We start from the raw sequence: 21026 nt of genomic DNA on the forward strand, positions 1-21026 counted from the left end.
CTGATGACTTGACAATTCTGTCAGAGACAGCAAAGGACCTGGAAGAGCAGTTGAACGAATGGACAGTGTCTTGAAAGGAGGATATAAGATGAACATCAACAAAAGCAAAATGAGGATAATGGAATGTAGTTGAATTAAATTGGGTGATGCTGCCAGAATTAGATTAGGAAATGTGACACTTAAATTGGTAAAGGAGTTTTGCTATTTGGGGAGCAAAATAACTGATGATGGTCGAAGTAGAGAGGATTTAAAATGTAGACTGGCAATGGCAAGGAAAGTGTTTCTGAAGAAGAGAAATTTGTTAACATTGAGTTTAGATTTAAATGTCAGGAAGACATTTCTGAAAGTATTTGTATGGAGTGTAGCCATGTATGGAAGTGCAATGTGGACAATAAATAGTTTAGACAAGAAGAGAATAGAAGCTTTCGAAACGTGGTGCTACAGAAGAATGCTGAAGATTAGATGGGTAGATCACATAAGTAATGAGGAGGTATTGAATAGAATTGGAGAGAAGAGAAATTTGTGGCACAACTTGACTAGAAGAGGGGATCAGTTGGTAGGGCATATTCTGTGGCATCAAGGGATCACCAATTTAGTATTGGAGGGCAGCATGGAGGGTAAAAATCGTAGAGGAAGGCCAAGGGATGAGTACACTAAACAGATTCAGGAGGATGTAGGTTGCAGTAGGTACTGGGAGATGAAGAAGCTTGCACAGGATAGAGTAGCATGGAGAGGTGCATCAAACAAGTGTCTGGACTGAAGACCACAACAACAACAACAACAACAACAATCCCAAGAATTTAATACAGTCACTTCCTCTATCTGTTTGTCATTATATTTTAGTGATATACTGGTGGGATACCTCTTACTAGTTCTGGATGGCATGCAGTGTATTTTTTTAAAGTATAAAGACGAAGAATAGCTCAGAAACCATTTATTATGGCTGCCAACTGTGGACTGCATTGCTTCCACCCCATACTGGCAGTCGAAGAAATGCTTCCACTGACGAGCACAAAACAGTCACTATTTACAAAGTAATTGGTTTATTAATAGTGTCTGTAATCACTACTATCAGTTGGAGAGACTATATCATAGACTGCCAAGAGAGAGCAAAATTCTTTACATTTCATTGTGTTAGGCTTAGGACATTAAGTACCATGCATCAAATTGTATGAAAGTTAAGTACCATTTTGTAATACACTCTCAATAAGTGTTATTATTATTTCTTATTGGATTGCCACATTTCTGTTACAGTGCTATCCTATCAAACAAGTATTTAATTAGCAAAAGTGCAATCAGCCAACTTCAAGGAACTATAGCAGGGAAACACTTTTCTGGCACTAAGGATGTTCGCACTGAATTAATATTAGCATTCAGTTATCACAATCACAACAAAATCAGAAGTGATATCTGGTGTTCCTCAAAGAAGTGTATGAGCCCTCTCCTGTTATTAATGTATGTAAATGATTTAGGTGACAATCTGAACAGCAGTCTTGGATTGTGTCACAGATGACGCTGTCTTTTCCTGTCTAGTAAGGACATCAGAATATAAAAACCAAGATATTAGACAAGATATGTTTAAGGTGTAGAAAGTGGCAACTGATCCAACATGTGAGGTCATCCACATGAATACTGAAGGAAATCTGTTAAATTTTGATTACACAATAAATCACACAAATCTAAAGGCTGCCAGTTCAACTAAATAACTAACAATAACAACTATGAAAAATGTAATTGGAATGTTCACACAGATAATATTGTAGGGAAGGCAAGCTAAAGACTACATTTCATTAGAAGAACACAGAAGATGCAAGGAATCCACTAAAGAGACTGCCTACAGTACACTTATCCATCTTTGCTATAGTATTGGTGTGTGGTATGGGAGTCTTAGCAGATAAGATTGATGCAGGACATTGAAAAATTTCAAAGAAGGGCAACTCATTCTTCATTAAATGCAAATAGGGGAAAGAGAGTCACAGATTCGATATATGACTTGAGGTGGCAATCATCAGAACAAAGATATTTTCGTTGTGGTGAGATATTTTCATGAAATTTCAGTCTCCAGCTTTCTCCTCCAAATGTGAAAATATTTTGTTGACCCCAGCTACATAGGAAAAAATGAAAGATTTAATTGTTCAATTGTCCCACAACTGTATGAGTGTGGAACATTAAAGAAATAGTGTGTGTCTGATGAACCCCCTGCCAGGAACTTAATCATAAATTGTGGAATATTCATGTAGACACAGAGCATTACAAACATACAAGCACATAAACCATTAAATATATGTAGACATGTTGAAAATCATAAGACTGAAGTCTGTTGCATTTGTTCTGGCAAACAGTTGGCACATTTGTTAACAAAGTCTTTGATTTAAAATAAATTCCTGTCAATGGAGTCAATGGTCTCAAAAACAAACTCAGTATCACAAAAGCATCAGTATGATTAAAACAAGTGTGTTATATTGAGAGTTATTATCATTGATAACCTTGTTTTGATATTCTCTCATAATGTGAGCACACCAGATGGCACTTTTGTATGTTCACACTGAGGCATTGTAAAATGTGTCATTAGATATTGTAACTATGTTATGGTTAGGTTCTAATAAAGTGCAATATTATTGTTTAACACTAAGTTTATTTCACTTTGTGACTGTTGGCAAAACAAAATTATTTATATAATAAAATAAAAGCAAAGAAGTGCATTAGTGTACATGACCTGCTACGTGAAATTTCACACATGAAAGCAATGATGAATAGTGAGAATAATTTATTTAAAATTTCATTCATGAGTATTATCTCACCTTTGCCTATTCCTTGGAAATACTTATTGTAACTATTCATTACGACAAATATTTTCTTTTTTATGTCTTGATACGATTTCCATTTTGAATTATCTTCGGTAATGAATAGCAAATTTTTGTTCTCAAAACCAAGTCGTGCAAGATTCTTAGTTATGGCCTCTTTCCATGAGTTGTATTTATAATGCAGCAGTTCAGCAGAGTAAATGGGAGCCTCTCTGTATAAAGAACATATTCAAGCATTATTGCTTATATAACTTTAAAACAGTTAGTTGTAAAACACACACACACACACACACACACACACACACACACACACACACACACACACACACAGTGAATGAGTGAGTGAGTGAGAGAGAGAGAGAGAGAGAGAGAGAGAGAGATATGTGTGCAAGAAAAAATGTTCAAAGTTAGTGCTATTTTGTGATCTATCACATGTTATAAGCTTCGCCCAACAACCATCAGTACATGTTTGTTTGTCTTTCCTAATTTTTTGTTGTTGTTCCTATCCTGAAATTTCCAGTACAGTAATAACTATGACACAATTTCAAACTTTAACTGTGATGGAAAGATACAAACTTAGGCAATATTTGATGGATAAGGAAGTTATCAGAAACACAATTCTAATTCTGACATTGAACTTTGGAAACTATGGTTTCCTTGATTTTCATGTCTTTTTTTTATTTATTTTTTTAGCAGCAGATCCTTACTTTCTTCAATAAATATTGATTAAGGTGTAAGAAGAGGATTTACTTTTCAATTTTTGAAGTAGGAACAAATAGGATAAAACTACCAGTAAATGTATGATCATACAAAGAGTAAGATGTACAATGCAATGGAAGAGCTTGAGAAAGCAAAATTGTAGTGTAAGCTGTAATGTAATGTACAGTGTAATTATAATTAAAGTTAAACTTTCAGACCACTGTAGAAATAACACCAGTGGACAGAATGATGTCACATTGCAATGGCAGAAGAAAAATAAATAGTTTCAAAATGTAACAATAGATGGCACTGTAAGCATCATAATTTAATAGTGGTCAACTACAAATGACAAATGAATCATACAACAATGTCTAAGGTGTACTTTTGACATTAAACAAACTGTACTACTCAGTGTGCATGGGTGTACAGGTGTGATACCGTAAGCCCATATACCATGACAAGGTCATATCACATCGGATGGGAAAAATCAGTTTTTAACTGTCCTGAGGCCAAAAACTGCATAAAAAGAATCAATCAAAATCAAATTGGATTATTAATTTCCATGCAATTGGCGCAAAACATGTTCAATATGCTGTCCACCATTTTCTGCAACATGTTGAAATTGAGAAACAGCATGTTCCACAACTGATAGAAGTGTTTCCTGGGTCACGTTCAGAATGTGTTACGCAATGCGTGCCTTCAATGCAAGTAAGTTTGCAATCAGAACAGTGAACACAACATCTTTCAGATAGCCCCACAGCCAGAAGTCACACGGATTAAGATCAGGTGATCGAGATGGCCAGGATGTAGGGAAATGGCGACTGATAATTCTAGAATTTCTGAAATGGTGCTTCAGCAGCTGCTTAACTGGATTTGCAATGTGCGGAGGTGCATCATCTTGCTTAAAAATGAGCCCATTCTAACACTTTGGACGACAATTTAAGTGTGAAATAGATATACTAACTCCAATTTCTTTTCCGAGATGACTTACTTGAGATGTTCGGCCAACCTTTCTTGCTGGTTAGCCTGCTGCTGGTATCTCTCTTTCACTTCTTCTCTAAAGTATGCTGCTAGGTACAGGAATTTCTTAAGACTCTGTCTACTTATAAAAATAAGAAGATGTACAAAGTTTCATTTGCATTAACTAACAACATATATTTAAACATCACACATGTTACAAAACCCACTCTTCACATTAAATATATACTGTTTAGTAAGTCTCTTGCATCTCCAAAGATCAGAAACAAACTAATTTACATATATGAGAAAGGTGGTTTAAACACCATGTCCATTCTCAACATGAGTCAGGTTACACGTCTTCCCTTCAACAAGGCTAAGACAAGAATTTTTCTCAAGAGTACCTTCTCAACTGTTTTCGTTATTATATCAATGGTCACTGACACAATAGCACCGAATAATATAGAAGCTCCATGGTTCTCCCGTACACTTTCACTAAAACTTCCATGGATCACCAGACAAGTACTTGTCATCGCCGTTCAACCACAGTGTCTACATTCTTCTTGCAACTGAATTTCAAACCTGCACACCCAAACATGTAATTCGCAGTAGGTAGGATTCTATCATCTCTCACTCACATCTAACACATCTAAAATATCGTGTTATTGAGATGGTAGAAGGCTGAGTGGCTGTAGAATTTACGCAGAAATTCTCAAAACACTACATATTCCCCCCCCCCCCCCCTCCCCCCCCCCCACCATGACCTCATCAGACCCACGATATTTTATACACAATCGTTATGTAAATAATATCACTCATAACATTTCATATCATAACAATATACTTTTCTAATACATGTTTATACATACATCTTTCACTTCAACAACAATCTTTTTTTTTCTCTCTAGAACAATCATTAGCTGAGTGTTTCTTTATTCTGTTCTTACTTTACTTTGATATCCAGACATGAGCCTTTATTCATGGTTCCGTCAGCTCCCCTAGTATTAGAAACTGTAAGAACTCTTTCCTTATTTTCAATCATAAACTTCAGGTGTTGATGACACATGAGTAATCTACTTTCCATTCTCTCTCTCTCTCCTTCTTCTTCTTCTTTTTTTCTAGTACTTTTCCTTCGTATATACTATTTTTGTAGTTTGGAGGAACTCTGGACAAAAGGAAAGTGTTTTTAATTTTTTTTATTTATTTTTTATTTTTTTTATACTCGTAAACTTACATGAAATGTAACAATGATAGTTGTGCATAGAATTCAAACTCTCCAGAATAATCTCTACAAAATTTGTTACTTTTGTCACGATACTGTCCCCTTCTCCTAGGATCAGTACCTATACCTCGCTTTTGGGTTGACCTTATGAGAGCACTTCCTCTTTCCATTGTGGTAGGTATGCCCCTTTATAAAGCATTCCCAATTTTTAGGCCACAGGTTGTTCTATCTCCATGTAGGTACACCTGCCCTATATACTTAGCAAATGCTGGGTCCACCCCCCTTATCCTTTTTGAGTAGGCCTCATGGTTCATTATCCTAGTATATATTCCTATGTATACTATAATTAAGTATTCTCTGGTAAAAATAAAAATCTATTTTACACTTTGCATTCACTTTTTACTATTTCATTTATTCCCTAGAGTTCTTCTCTACTTCTCAACTTCTATACTCTTAGTAAATACTATGTCTGTATATACTATTCAAGACCCACTATCCTAAAATTCGTCAGAGCATTTATTAAACTGACGTTTCCTAATTATCAGCATTACTAATGCTACTCCTGCTTTCTTTTTTTCTTTCTTTGCTCATGTCTCTTCCTTGTCTATCTCCTGCTCATTATTGCTTTATAGTTATACCTCAACTCACACGTTTTTGTCCTCCTTCTTTGCGCACGAGTGCCACTATTCTTTCTTTACGTACACATATAAAAACACAGTTAGATATAGATATATATATAATAGAGGGAAACATTCCACGTGGGAAAAATATATCTACAGGGCTATTACAAATGATTGAAGCGATTTTTTTATATATATATATATATATATATATATATATATATATATATATATATATATATATATATATAATAGAGGGAAACATTCCACGTGGGAAAAATATATCTAAAAAGAAAGATGATGAAACTTACCAAACAAAAGCGCTGGCAGGTCGATAGACACACAAAAAAAAAAAAAAAAAAAAAAACACAAACATACACACAAAATTCTAGCTTTCGCAACCAATGGTTGCCTCGTCAGGAAAGAGGGAAGGAGAAGGAAAGACAAAAGGATATGGGTTTTAAGGGAGAGGGTAAGGAGTCATTCCAATCCCGGGAGCGGAAAGACTTACTTTAGGGGGAAAAAAGGACAGGTATACACTCGCACACACACACATATCCATCCACACATACACAGACACAAGCAGACATTTGTAAAGGCAAAGAGTTTGGGCATTTTTTGGGCAGAGATGTCAGTCGGGGCGGATGTACAGAGGCAAAGATGAAGTTGAAAGACAGGTGAGGTATGAGCGGCGGCAAATTGAAATTAGAAATTAGCGGAGATTGAGGCCTGGCGGATAGCGAGAAGAAAGGATATGTTCAAGGGCAAGTTCCCATCTCCGGAGTTCTGACAGGTTGGTGTTAGTGGGAAGTATCCAGATAACCCGGACGGTGTAACACTGTGCCAAGATGTGCTGGCCGTGCACCAAGGCATGTTTAGCCACAGGATGATCCTCATTACCAACAAACACTGTCTGCCTGTGTCAATTAATGCGAATGGACAGTTTGTTGCTGGTCATTCCCACATAGAACGCTTCACAGTGTAGGCAGGTCAGTTGGTAAATCACGTGGGTGCTTTCACACGTGGCTCTGCCTTTGATCGTGTACACCTTCCGGGTTACAGGACTGGAATAGGTGGTGGTGGGAGGGTGCATGGGACAGGTTTTACACCGGGGGCGGTTACAGGGGTAGGAGCCAGAGGGTAGGGAAGGTGGTTTGGGGATTTCATAGGGATGAACTAAGAGGTTGCGAAGGTTAGGTGGACGGCGGAAAGACACTCTTGGTGGAGTGGGGAGGATTTCATGAAGGATGGATCTCATTTCAGGGCAGGATTTGAGGAAGTCGTATCCCTGCTGGAGAGCCACATTCAGAATCTGATCCAGTCCCGGAAAGTATCCTGTCACAAGTGGGGCACTTTTGGGGTTCTTCTGTGGAAGGTTCCGGGTTTGAGGAGATGAGGATGTGGCTCTGGTTATTTGCTTCTGTACCAGGTCGGGAGGGTAGTTACGGGATGCAAAAGCTGTTTTCAGGTTGTTGGTGTAATGGTTCAAGGATTCCGGACTGGAGCAGATTCGTTTGCCACGAAGACCTAGGCTGTAGGGAAGGGACCGTTTGATGTGGAATGGGTGGCAGCTGTCATAATGGAGGTACTGTTGCTTGTTGGTGGGTTTAATGTGGACGGACGTGTGAAGCTGGCCATTGGACAGGTGGAGGTCAACGTCAAGGAAAGTGGCATGGGATTTGGAGTAGGACCAGGTGAATCTGATGGAACCAAAGGAGTTGAGGTTGGAGAGGAAATTCTGGAGTTCTTCTTCACTGTGAGTCCAGATCACGAAAATGTCATCAATAAATCTGTACCAAACTTCGGGTTGGCAGGCCTGGGTAACCAGGAAGGCTTCCTCTAAGCGACCCATGAATAGGTTGGCATACGAGGGGGCCATCCTGGTACCCATGGCTGTTCGCTTTAATTGTTGGTATGTCTGGCCTTCAAAAGTGAAGAAGTTGTGGGTCAGGATGAAGCTGGCTAAGGTAATGAGGAAAGAGGTTTTAGGTAGGGCGGCAGGTGATCGGCGTGAAAGGAAGTGCTCCATCGCAGCGAGGCCCTGGACATGCGGAATATTTGTGTATAAGGAAGTGGCATCAATGGTTACAAGGATGGTTTCCGGGGGTAACAGACTGGGTAGGGATTCCAGGCGTTTGAGAAAGTGGTTGGTGTCTTTGATGAAGGATGGGAGACTGCATGTAATGGGTTGAAGGTGTTGATCTACGTAGGCAGAGATGCGTTCGGTGGGGGCTTGGTAACCAGCTACAATGGGACGGCCGGGATGATTGGGTTTGTGAATTTTGGGAAGAAGGTAGAAGGTAGGGGTGCGGGGTGTTGGTGGGGTCAGGAGGTTGATGGAGTCGGGTGAAAGGTTTTGTAGGGGGCCTAAGGTTCTGAGGATTCCTTGAAGCTCCGCCTGGACATCAGGAATGGGATTGCCTTGGCAAACTTTGTAAGTAGTGTTGTCTGAAAGCTGACGCAGTCCCTCAGCCACATACTCCCGACGATCAAGTACCACAGTTGTGGAACCCTTGTCCGCCGGAAGAATGACGATGGATCGGTCAGCCTTCAGATCACGGATAGCCTGGGCTTCAGCAGTGGTGATGTTGGGAGTAGGATTAAGGTTTTTTAAAAAGGATTGAGAGGCAAGGCTGGAAGTCAGAAATTCCTGGAAGGTTAGGAGAGGGTGATTTTGAGGAAGAGGAGGTGGGTCCCGCTGTGACGGAGGACGGAACTGTTCCAGGCATGGTTCAATTTGGATAGTGTCTTGGGGAGTTGGATCCTTAGGAGTAGGATTAGGATCATTTTTCTTCGTGGCAAAGTGATATTTCCAGCAGAGAGTACGGGTGTAGGACAGAAAATCTTTGATGAGGGCTGTTTCGTTAAATCTGGGAGTGGGGCTGAAGGTGAGGCCTTTGGATAGGACAGAGGTTTCGGATTGGGAGAGAGGTTTGGAGGAAAGGTTAACTACTGAATTGGGGTGTTGTGGTTCCAGATTGCGTTGATTGGAATTTTGAGGTTTTGGAGGGAGTGGAGCTGGAAGTGGGAGATTGAGTAGATGGGAGAGACTGGGTTTGTGTGCAATGAGAGGAGGTTGAGGTTTGCTGGAAAGGTTGTGAAGGGTGAGTGAGTTGCCTTTCCGGAGGTGGGAAACCAGGAGATTGGATAGTTTTTTAAGGTGGAGGGTGGCATGCTGCTCTAATTTTCGGTTGGCCTGTAGGAGGATGCTCTGAACAACAGGTGTGGATGTGGGAGAGGAAAGATTGAGGATTTTTATAAAGGATAGGAGTTGATGGGCGTGTTGATTGGCTGAGTGGATGTGTAGGTGAAGGATTAGGTGGGTGAGGGCAATGGATTGTTTGGTTTGGAACTGGTATAGGGACTGATGGAAAGAAGGGTTGCAGCCAGAGATGGGAACTTTAAGTGTAAGGCCTTTGGGGGTGATGCCAAATGTCAGACAAGCCTGAGAAAATAAAATATGGGAGTGTAATCTGGCTAGGGCGAAGGCATGTTTGCGGAGGGAATGTAAATAAAACTTAATGGGGTCGTTGTGAAGGTGTTGTGAGGGTGACATGGTACTAGAAGGTGGAAAGTGGAACACGAGGCTGAAATGAAAATGAGAATAAATATGAAAAAATATATGGGGAGAGATAAAGGTAAAATTAGAAAGCAAATGGAGATCTGGTGTGAAAAAAGGCGAAAAAGGGTTGGTTAGGGCTGGGCTATGTAGATCCTGTGGTGAACTTGTGTAGGTAGATAATGATGTGCATAAAGGTTAGGTGGTTGTGTTGCCGCCAAAACACGTTAAAGGGTGGAGAAATTCGGGAAAATTTCGAAAAAACTACGTGAGGATGTATTAAAAGGAGTGGTTTGGTGGTGGCAGATTATGGAAATGAAGCTAACAATTGTTTGATGAAGAAATAATGACGTTAAAACCTGTGGGAAGCGGCTAAAAATGATCGGTGATGTGAGAAAAACGGAAATGGAAATAAAGCAAAAGTTATTAAAACTGCCGAAAGGGTTGTTTAATAGCTGAAAGGAACTGTTTGTGGACTGGAAACGGTGGATTTTATAGCAGCAAAGCGGAAAAAAATTTTTTTGGTTATGGTTTGGAAGTGATTTACGTATTATTACGTATTATTGAGTGTATATCGACGGGATAAAATTGTATACTGGATTACGGTAAAAAAGGAGAAGGTGAATAGAAAGTGATGGCAAAAACAGAAGGAGGAAATAAGACGACAGAAAAGACTTCGAAATGTAACAGTGACAACAACAATAACGATAACAATAACAAACGTGATTGTTGGCTTCAAATTAATGATATGAATATAATAGAGGGAAACATTCCACGTGGGAAAAATATATCTAAAAAGAAAGATGATGAAACTTACCAAACAAAAGCGCTGGCAGGTCGATAGACACACAAAAAAAAAAAAAAAAAAAAAAAAAAAACACAAACATACACACAAAATTCTAGCTTTCGCAACCAATGGTTGCCTCGTCAGGAAAGAGGGAAGGAGAAGGAAAGACAAAAGGATATGGGTTTTAAGGGAGAGGGTAAGGAGTCATTCCAATCCCGGGAGCGGAAAGACTTACCTTAGGGGCAAAAAAGGACAGGTATACACTCGCACACACACACATATCCATCCACACATACACAGACACAAGCAGACATTTGTAAAGGCAAAGCGTTTGGGCATTTTTTGGGCAGAGATGTCAGTCGGGGCGGATGTACAGAGGCAAAGATGAAGTTGAAAGACAGGTGAGGTATGAGCGGCGGCAAATTGAAATTAGAAATTAGCGGAGATTGAGGCCTGGCGGATAGCGAGAAGAAAGGATATGTTGAAGGGCAAGTTCCCATCTCCAGAGTTCTGACAGGTTGGTGTTAGTGGGAAGTATCCAGATAACCCGGACGGTGTAACACTGTGCCAAGATGTGCTGGCCGTGCACAAAGGCATGTTTAGCCACAGGGTGATCCTCATTACCAACAAACACTGTCTGCCTGTGTCCATTCATGCGAATGGACAGTTTGTTGCTGGTCATTCCCACATAGAACGCTTCATAGTGTAGGCAGGTCAGTTGGTAAATCACGTGGGTGCTTTCACACGTGACTCTGCCTTTGATCGTGTACACCTTCCGGGTTACAGGACTGGAATAGGTGGTGGTGGGAGGGTGCATGGGACAGGTTTTACACCGGGGGCGGTTACAGGGGTAGGAGCCAGAGGGTAGGGAAGGTGGTTTGGGGATTTCATAGGGATGAACTAAGAGGTTGCGAAGGTTAGGTGGACGGCGGAAAGACACTCTTGGTGGAGTGGGGAGGATTTCATGAAGGATGGATCTCATTTCAGGGCAGGATTTGAGGAAGTCGTATCCCTGCTGGAGAGCCACATTCAGAATCTGATCCAGTCCCGGAAAGTATCCTGTCACAAGTGGGGCACTTTTGGGGTTCTTCTGTGGAAGGTTCCGGGTTTGAGGAGATGAGGATGTGGCTCTGGTTATTTGCTTCTGTACCAGGTCGGGAGGGTAGTTACGGGATGCAAAAGCTGTTTTCAGGTTGTTGGTGTAATGGTTCAAGGATTCCGGACTGGAGCAGATTCGTTTGCCACGAAGACCTAGGCTGTAGGGAAGGGACCGTTTGATGTGGAATGGGTGGCAGCTGTCATAATGGAGGTACTGTTGCTTGTTGGTGGGTTTAATGTGGACGGACGTGTGAAGCTGGCCATTGGACAGGTGGAGGTCAACGTCAAGGAAAGTGGCATGGGATTTGGAGTAGGACCAGGTGAATCTGATGGAACCAAAGGAGTTGAGGTTGGAGAGGAAATTCTGGAGTTCTTCTTCACTGTGAGTCCAGATCACGAAAATGTCATCAATAAATCTGTACCAAACTTCGGGTTGGCAGGCCTGGGTAACCAGGAAGGCTTCCTCTAAGCGACCCATGAATAGGTTGGCATACGAGGGGGCCATCCTGGTACCCATGGCTGTTCCCTTTAATTGTTGGTATGTCTGGCCTTCAAAAGTGAAGAAGTTGTGGGTCAGGATGAAGCTGGCTAAGGTAATGAGGAAAGAGGTTTTAGGTAGGGCGGCAGGTGATCGGCGTGAAAGGAAGTGCTCCATCGCAGCGAGGCCCTGGACATGCGGAATATTTGTGTATAAGGAAGTGGCATCAATGGTTACAAGGATGGTTTCCGGGGGTAACAGACTGGGTAGGGATTCCAGGCGTTTGAGAAAGTGGTTGGTGTCTTTGATGAAGGATGGGAGACTGCATGTAATGGGTTGAAGGTGTTGATCTACGTAGGCAGAGATGCGTTCGGTGGGGGCTTGGTAACCAGCTACAATGGGACGGCCGGGATGATTGGGTTTGTGAATTTTCGGAAGAAGGTAGAAGGTAGGGGTGCGGGGTGTTGGTGGGGTCAGGAGGTTGATGGAGTCGGGTGAAAGGTTTTGTAGGGGGCCTAAGGTTCTGAGGATTCCTTGAAGCTCCGCCTGGACATCAGGAATGGGATTGCCTTGGCAAACTTTGTAAGTAGTGTTGTCTGAAAGCTGACGCAGTCCCTCAGCCACATACTCCCGACGATCAAGTACCACAGTTGTGGAACCCTTGTCCGCCGGAAGAATGACGATGGATCGGTCAGCCTTCAGATCACGGATAGCCTGGGCTTCAGCAGTGGTGATGTTGGGAGTAGGATTAAGGTTTTTTAAAAAGGATTGAGAGGCAAGGCTGGAAGTCAGAAATTCCTGGAAGGTTAGGAGAGGGTGATTTTGAGGAAGAGGAGGTGGGTCCCGCTGTGACGGAGGACGGAACTGTTCCAGGCATGGTTCAATTTGGATAGTGTCTTGGGGAGTTGGATCCTTAGGAGTAGGATTAGGATCATTTTTCTTCGTGGCAAAGTGATATTTCCAGCAGAGAGTACGGGTGTAGGACAGTAAATCTTTGACGAGGGCTGTTTCGTTAAATCTGGGAGTGGGGCTGAAGGTGAGGCCTTTGGATAGGACAGAGGTTTCGGATTGGGAGAGAGGTTTGGAGGAAAGGTTAACTACTGAATTGGGGTGTTGTGGTTCCAGATTGCGTTGATTGGAATTTTGAGGTTTTGGAGGGAGTGGAGCTGGAAGTGGGAGATTGAGTAGATGGGAGAGACTGGGTTTGTGTGCAATGAGAGGAGGTTGAGGTTTGCTGGAAAGGTTGTGAAGGGTGAGTGAGTTGCCTTTCCGGAGGTGGGAAACCAGGAGATTGGATAGTTTTTTAAGGTGGAGGGTGGCATGCTGCTCTAATTTTCGGTTGGCCTGTAGGAGGATGCTCTGAACAACAGGTGTGGATGTGGGAGAGGAAAGATTGAGGATTTTTATAAAGGATAGGAGTTGATGGGCGTGTTGATTGGCTGAGTGGATGTGTAGGTGAAGGATTAGGTGGGTGAGGGCAATGGATTGTTTGGTTTGGAACTGGTATAGGGACTGATGGAAAGAAGGGTTGCAGCCAGAGATGGGAACTTTAAGTGTAAGGCCTTTGGGGGTGATGCCAAATGTCAGACAAGCCTGAGAAAATAAAATATGGGAGTGTAATCTGGCTAGGGCGAAGGCATGTTTGCGGAGGGAATGTAAATAAAACTTAATGGGGTCGTTGTGAAGGTGTTGTGAGGGTGACATGGTACTAGAAGGTGGAAAGTGGAACACGAGGCTGAAATGAAAATGAGAATAAATATGAAAAAATATATGGGGAGAGATAAAGGTAAAATTAGAAAGCAAATGGAGATCTGGTGTGAAAAAAGGCGAAAAAGGGTTGGTTAGGGCTGGGCTATGTAGATCCTGTGGTGAACTTGTGTAGGTAGATAATGATGTGCATAAAGGTTAGGTGGTTGTGTTGCCGCCAAAACACGTTAAAGGGTGGAGAAATTCGGGAAAATTTCGAAAAAACTACGTGAGGATGTATTAAAAGGAGTGGTTTGGTGGTGGCAGATTATGGAAATGAAGCTAACAATTGTTTGATGAAGAAATAATGACGTTAAAACCTGTGGGAAGCGGCTAAAAATGATCGGTGATGTGAGAAAAACGGAAATGGAAATAAAGCAAAAGTTATTAAAACTGCCGAAAGGGTTGTTTAATAGCTGAAAGGAACTGTTTGTGGACTGGAAACGGTGGATTTTATAGCAGCAAAGCGGAAAAAAATTTTTTTGGTTATGGTTTGGAAGTGATTTACGTATTATTACGTATTATTGAGTGTATATCGACGGGATAAAATTGTATACTGGATTACGGTAAAAAAGGAGAAGGTGAATAGAAAGTGATGGCAAAAACAGAAGGAGGAAATAAGACGACAGAAAAGACTTCGAAATGTAACAGTGACAACAACAATAACGATAACAATAACAAACGTGATTGTTGGCTTCAAATTAATGATATGAATATAATAGAGGGAAACATTCCACGTGGGAAAAATATATCTAAAAAGAAAGATGATGAAACTTACCAAACAAAAGCGCTGGCAGGTCGATAGACACACAAAAAAAAAAAAAAACACAAACATACACACAAAATTCTAGCTTTCGCAACCAATGGTTGCCTCGTCAGGAAAGAGGGAAGGAGAAGGAAAGACAAAAGGATATGGGTTTTAAGGGAGAGGGTAAGGAGTCATTCCAATCCCGGGAGCGGAAAGACTTACCTTAGGGGGAAAAAAGGACAGGTATACACTCGCACACACACACATATCCATCCACACATACACAGACACAAGCAGACATTTGTAAAGGCAAAGAGTTTGGGCATTTTTTGGGCAGAGATGTCAGTCGGGGCGGATGTACAGAGGCAAAGATGAAGTTGAAAGACAGGTGAGGTATGAGCGGCGGCAAATTGAAATTAGAAATTAGCGGAGATTGAGGCCTGGCGGATAGCGAGAAGAAAGGATATGTTCAAGGGCAAGTTCCCATCTCCGGAGTTCTGACAGGTTGGTGTTAGTGGGAAGTATCCAGATAACCCGGACGGTGTAACACTGTGCCAAGATGTGCTGGCCGTGCACCAAGGCATGTTTAGCCACAGGGTGATCCTCATTACCAACAAACACTGTCTGCCTGTGTCAATTAATGCGAATGGACAGTTTGTTGCTGGTCATTCCCACATAGAACGCTTCACAGTGTAGGCAGGTCAGTTGGTAAATCACGTGGGTGCTTTCACACGTGGCTCTGCCTTTGATCGTGTACACCTTCCGGGTTACAGGACTGGAATAGGTGGTGGTGGGAGGGTGCATGGGACAGGTTTTACACCGGGGGCGGTTACAGGGGTAGGAGCCAGAGGGTAGGGAAGGTGGTTTGGGGATTTCATAGGGATGAACTAAGAGGTTGCGAAGGTTAGGTGGACGGCGGAAAGACACTCTTGGTGGAGTGGGGAGGATTTCATGAAGGATGGATCTCATTTCAGGGCAGGATTTGAGGAAGTCGTATCCCTGCTGGAGAGCCACATTCAGAATCTGATCCAGTCCCGGAAAGTATCCTGTCACAAGTGGGGCACTTTTGGGGTTCTTCTGTGGAAGGTTCCGGGTTTGAGGAGATGAGGATGTGGCTCTGGTTATTTGCTTCTGTACCAGGTCGGGAGGGTAGTTACGGGATGCAAAAGCTGTTTTCAGGTTGTTGGTGTAATGGTTCAAGGATTCCGGACTGGAGCAGATTCGTTTGCCACGAAGACCTAGGCTGTAGGGAAGGGACCGTTTGATGTGGAATGGGTGGCAGCTGTCATAATGGAGGTACTGTTGCTTGTTGGTGGGTTTAATGTGGACGGACGTGTGAAGCTGGCCATTGGACAGGTGGAGGTCAACGTCAAGGAAAGTGGCATGGGATTTGGAGTAGGACCAGGTGAATCTGATGGAACCAAAGGAGTTGAGGTTGGAGAGGAAATTCTGGAGTTCTTCTTCACTGTGAGTCCAGATCACGAAAATGTCATCAATAAATCTGTACCAAACTTCGGGTTGGCAGGCCTGGGTAACCAGGAAGGCTTCCTCTAAGCGACCCATGAATAGGTTGGCATACGAGGGGGCCATCCTGGTACCCATGGCTGTTCCCTTTAATTGTTGGTATGTCTGGCCTTCAAAAGTGAAGAAGTTGTGGGTCAGGATGAAGCTGGCTAAGGTAATGAGGAAAGAGGTTTTAGGTAGGGCGGCAGGTGATCGGCGTGAAAGGAAGTGCTCCATCGCAGCGAGGCCCAAAGTTTGCCAAGGCAATCCCATTCCTGATGTCCAGGCGGAGCTTCAAGGAATCCTCAGAACCTTAGGCCCCCTACAAAACCTTTCACCCGACTCCATCAACCTCCTGACCCCACCAACACCCCGCACCCCTACCTTCTACCTTCTTCCCAAAATTCACAAACCCAATCATCCCGGCCGTCCCATTGTAGCTGGTTACCAAGCCCCCACCGAACGCATCTCTGCCTACGTAGATCAACACCTTCAACCCATTACACGCAGTCTCCCATCCTTCATCAAAGACACCAACCACTTTCTCAAACGCCTGGAATCCCTACCCAGTCTGTTACCCCCGGAAACCATCCTTGTAACCATTGATGTCACTTCCTTATACACAAATATTCCGCATGTCCAGGGCCTCGCTGCGATGGAGCACTTCCTTTCACGCCGATCACCTGCCGCCCTACCTAAAACCTCTTTCCTCATTACCTTAGCCAGCTTCATCCTGACCCACAACTTCTTCACTTTTGAAGGCCAGACATACCAACAATTAAAGGGAACAGCCATGGGTACCAGGATGGCCCCCTCGTATGCCAACCTATTCATGGGTCGCTTAGAGGAAGCCTTCCTGGTTACCCAGGCCTGCCAACCCGAAGTTTGGTACAGATTTATTGATGACATTTTCGTGATCTGGACTCACAGTGAAGAAGAACTCCAGAATTTCCTCTTCAACCTCAACTCCTTTGGTTCCATCAGATTCACCTGGTCCTACTCCAAATCCCATGCCACTTTCCTTGACGTTGACCTCCACCTGTCCAATGGCCAGCTTCACACGTCCGTCCACATTAAACCCACCAACAAGCAACAGTACCTCCATTATGACAGCTGCCACCCATTCCACATCAAACGGTCCCTTCCCTACAGCCTAGGTCTTCGTGGCAAACGAATCTGCTCCAGTCCGGAATCCTTGAACCATTACACCAACAACCTGAAAACAGCTTTTGCATCCCGTAACTACCCTCCCGACCTGGTACAGAAGCAAATAACCAGAGCCACATCCTCATCTCCTCAAACCCGGAACCTTCCACAGAAGAACCCCAAAAGTGCCCCACTTGTGACAGGATACTTTCCGGGACTGGATCAGATTCTGAATGTGGCTCTCCAGCAGGGATACGACTTCCTCAAATCCTGCCCTGAAATGAGATCCATCCTTCATGAAATCCTCCCCACTCCACCAAGAGTGTCTTTCCGCCGTCCACCTAACCTTCGCAACCTCTTAGTTCATCCCTATGAAATCCCCAAACCACCTTCCCTACCCTCTGGCTCCTACCCCTGTAACCGCCCCCGGTGTAAAACCTGTCCCATGCACCCTCCCACCACCACCTATTCCAGTCCTGTAACCCGGAAGGTGTACACGATCAAAGGCAGAGCCATGTGTGAAAGCACCCACGTGATTTACCAACTGACCTGCCTACACTGTGAAGCGTTCTATGTGGGAATGACCAGCAACAAACTGTCCATTCGCATGAATGGACACAGGCAGACAGTGTTTGTTGGTAATGAGGATCACCCTGTGGCTAAACATGCCTTGGTGCACGGCCAGCACATCTTGGCACAGTGTTACACCGTCCGGGTTATCTGGATACTTCCCACTAACACCAACCTGTCAGAACTCCGGAGATGGGAACTTGCCCTTGAACATATCCTTTCTTCTCGCTATCCGCCAGGCCTCAATCTCCGCTAATTTCTAATTTCAATTTGCCGCCGCTCATACCTCACCTGTCTTTCAACTTCATCTTTGCCTCTGTACATCCGCCCCGACTGACATCTCTGCCCAAAAAATGCCCAAACGCTTTGCCTTTACAAATGTCTGCTTGTGTCTGTGTATGTGTGGATGGATATGTGTGTGTGTGCGAGTGTATACCTGTTCTTTTTTCCCCCTAAGGTAAGTCTTTCCGCTCCCGGGATTGGAATGACTCCTTACCCTCTCCCTTAAAACCCATATCCTTTTGTCTTTCCTTCTCCTTCCCTCTTCCCTGACGAGGCAACCATTGGTTGCGAAAGCTAGAATTTTGTGTGTATGTTTGTGTTTTTTTTTTTTTTTTTTTTTTTTTTTTTTTGTGTGTCTATCGACCTGCCAGCGCTTTTGTTTGGTAAGTTTCATCATCTTTCTTTTTAGATATATTTTTCCCACGTGGAATGTTTCCCTCTATTATATTCATATCATTAATTTGAAGCCAACAATCACGTTTGTTATTGTTATCGTTATTGTTGTTGTCACTGTTACATTTCGAAGTCTTTTCTGTCGTCTTATTTCCTCCTTCTGTTTTTGCCATCACTTTCTATTCACCTTCTCCTTTTTTACCGTAATCCAGTATACAATTTTATCCCGTCGATATACACTCAATAATACGTAATAATACGTAAATCACTTCCAAACCATAACCAAAAAAATTTTTTTCCGCTTTGCTGCTATAAAATCCACCGTTTCCAGTCCACAAACAGTTCCTTTCAGCTATTAAACAACCCTTTCGGCAGTTTTAATAACTTTTGCTTTATTTCCATTTCCGTTTTTCTCACATCACCGATCATTTTTAGCCGCTTCCCACAGGTTTTAACGTCATTATTTCTTCATCAAACAATTGTTAGCTTCATTTCCATAATCTGCCACCACCAAACCACTCCTTTTAATACATCCTCACGTAGTTTTTTCGAAATTTTCCCGAATTTCTCCACCCTTTAACGTGTTTTGGCGGCAACACAACCACCTAACCTTTATGCACATCATTATCTACCTACACAAGTTCACCACAGGATCTACATAGCCCAGCCCTAACCAACCCTTTTTCGCCTTTTTTCACACCAGATCTCCATTTGCTTTCTAATTTTACCTTTATCTCTCCCCATATATTTTTTCATATTTATTCTCATTTTCATTTCAGCCTCGTGTTCCACTTTCCACCTTCTAGTACCATGTCACCCTCACAACACCTTCACAACGACCCCATTAAGTTTTATTTACATTCCCTCCGCAAACATGCCTTCGCCCTAGCCAGATTACACTCCCATATTTTATTTTCTCAGGCTTGTCTGACATTTGGCATCACCCCCAAAGGCCTTACACTTAAAGTTCCCATCTCTGGCTGCAACCCTTCTTTCCATCAGTCCCTATACCAGTTCCAAACCAAACAATCCATTGCCCTCACCCACCTAATCCTTCACCTACACATCCACTCAGCCAATCAACACGCCCATCAACTCCTATCCTTTATAAAAATCCTCAATCTTTCCTCTCCCACATCCACACCTGTTGTTCAGAGCATCCTCCTACAGGCCAACCGAAAATTAGAGCAGCATGCCACCCTCCACCTTAAAAAACTATCCAATCTCCTGGTTTCCCACCTCCGGAAAGGCAACTCACTCACCCTTCACAACCTTTCCAGCAAACCTCAACCTCCTCTCATTGCACACAAACCCAGTCTCTCCCATCTACTCAATCTCCCACTTCCAGCTCCACTCCCTCCAAAACCTCAAAATTCCAATCAACGCAATCTGGAACCACAACACCCCAATTCAGTAGTTAACCTTTCCTCCAAACCTCTCTCCCAATCCGAAACCTCTGTCCTATCCAAAGGCCTCACCTTCAGCCCCACTCCCAGATTTAACGAAACAGCCCTCGTCAAAGATTTACTGTCCTACACCCGTACTCTCTGCTGGAAATATCACTTTGCCACGAAGAAAAATGATCCTAATCCTACTCCTAAGGATCCAACTCCCCAAGACACTATCCAAATTGAACCATGCCTGGAACAGTTCCGTCCTCCGTCACAGCGGGACCCACCTCCTCTTCCTCAAAATCACCCTCTCCTAACCTTCCAGGAATTTCTGACTTCCAGCCTTGCCTCTCAATCCTTTTTAAAAAACCTTAATCCTACTCCCAACATCACCACTGCTGAAGCCCAGGCTATCCGTGATCTGAAGGCTGACCGATCCATCGTCATTCTTCCGGCGGACAAGGGTTCCACAACTGTGGTACTTGATCGTCGGGAGTATGTGGCTGAGGGACTGCGTCAGCTTTCAGACAACACTACTTACAAAGTTTGCCAAGGCAATCCCATTCCTGATGTCCAGGCGGAGCTTCAAGGAATCCTCAGAACCTTAGGCCCCCTACAAAACCTTTCACCCGACTCCATCAACCTCCTGACCCCACCAACACCCCGCACCCCTACCTTCTACCTTCTTCCGAAAATTCACAAACCCAATCATCCCGGCCGTCCCATTGTAGCTGGTTACCAAGCCCCCACCGAACGCATCTCTGCCTACGTAGATCAACACCTTCAACCCATTACATGCAGTCTCCCATCCTTCATCAAAGACACCAACCACTTTCTCAAACGCCTGGAATCCCTACCCAGTCTGTTACCCCCGGAAACCATCCTTGTAACCATTGATGCCACTTCCTTATACACAAATATTCCGCATGTCCAGGGCCTCGCTGCGATGGAGCACTTCCTTTCACGCCGATCACCTGCCGCCCTACCTAAAACCTCTTTCCTCATTACCTTAGCCAGCTTCAT

The 21026-nt window shown here is 43.3% G+C and overlaps 1 protein-coding gene across 1 annotated transcript in view; it reads right to left on the reverse strand.

The window, feature by feature from the left end:
• Positions 1–2599: 2599 nt before the first annotated feature.
• Positions 2600–21026, reverse strand: part of LOC124623051 (adenylate kinase 9-like) — a 92583-nt gene continuing 74156 nt past the window's right edge. The window contains exons 6-8 of the mRNA XM_047148844.1: positions 2802–3016; positions 2712–2716; positions 2600–2650 (exon numbers count right to left, since the gene is read on the reverse strand). Coding sequence (XP_047004800.1) covers positions 2600–2650; positions 2712–2716; positions 2802–3016 — 271 coding nt within the window. The remainder of the gene's footprint in view (positions 2651–2711; positions 2717–2801; positions 3017–21026) is intronic.

The sequence above is a fragment of the Schistocerca americana genome, chromosome 7, assembly GCF_021461395.2.
Source record: "Schistocerca americana isolate TAMUIC-IGC-003095 chromosome 7, iqSchAmer2.1, whole genome shotgun sequence".
Lineage (NCBI taxonomy): Eukaryota > Metazoa > Arthropoda > Insecta > Orthoptera > Acrididae > Schistocerca > Schistocerca americana.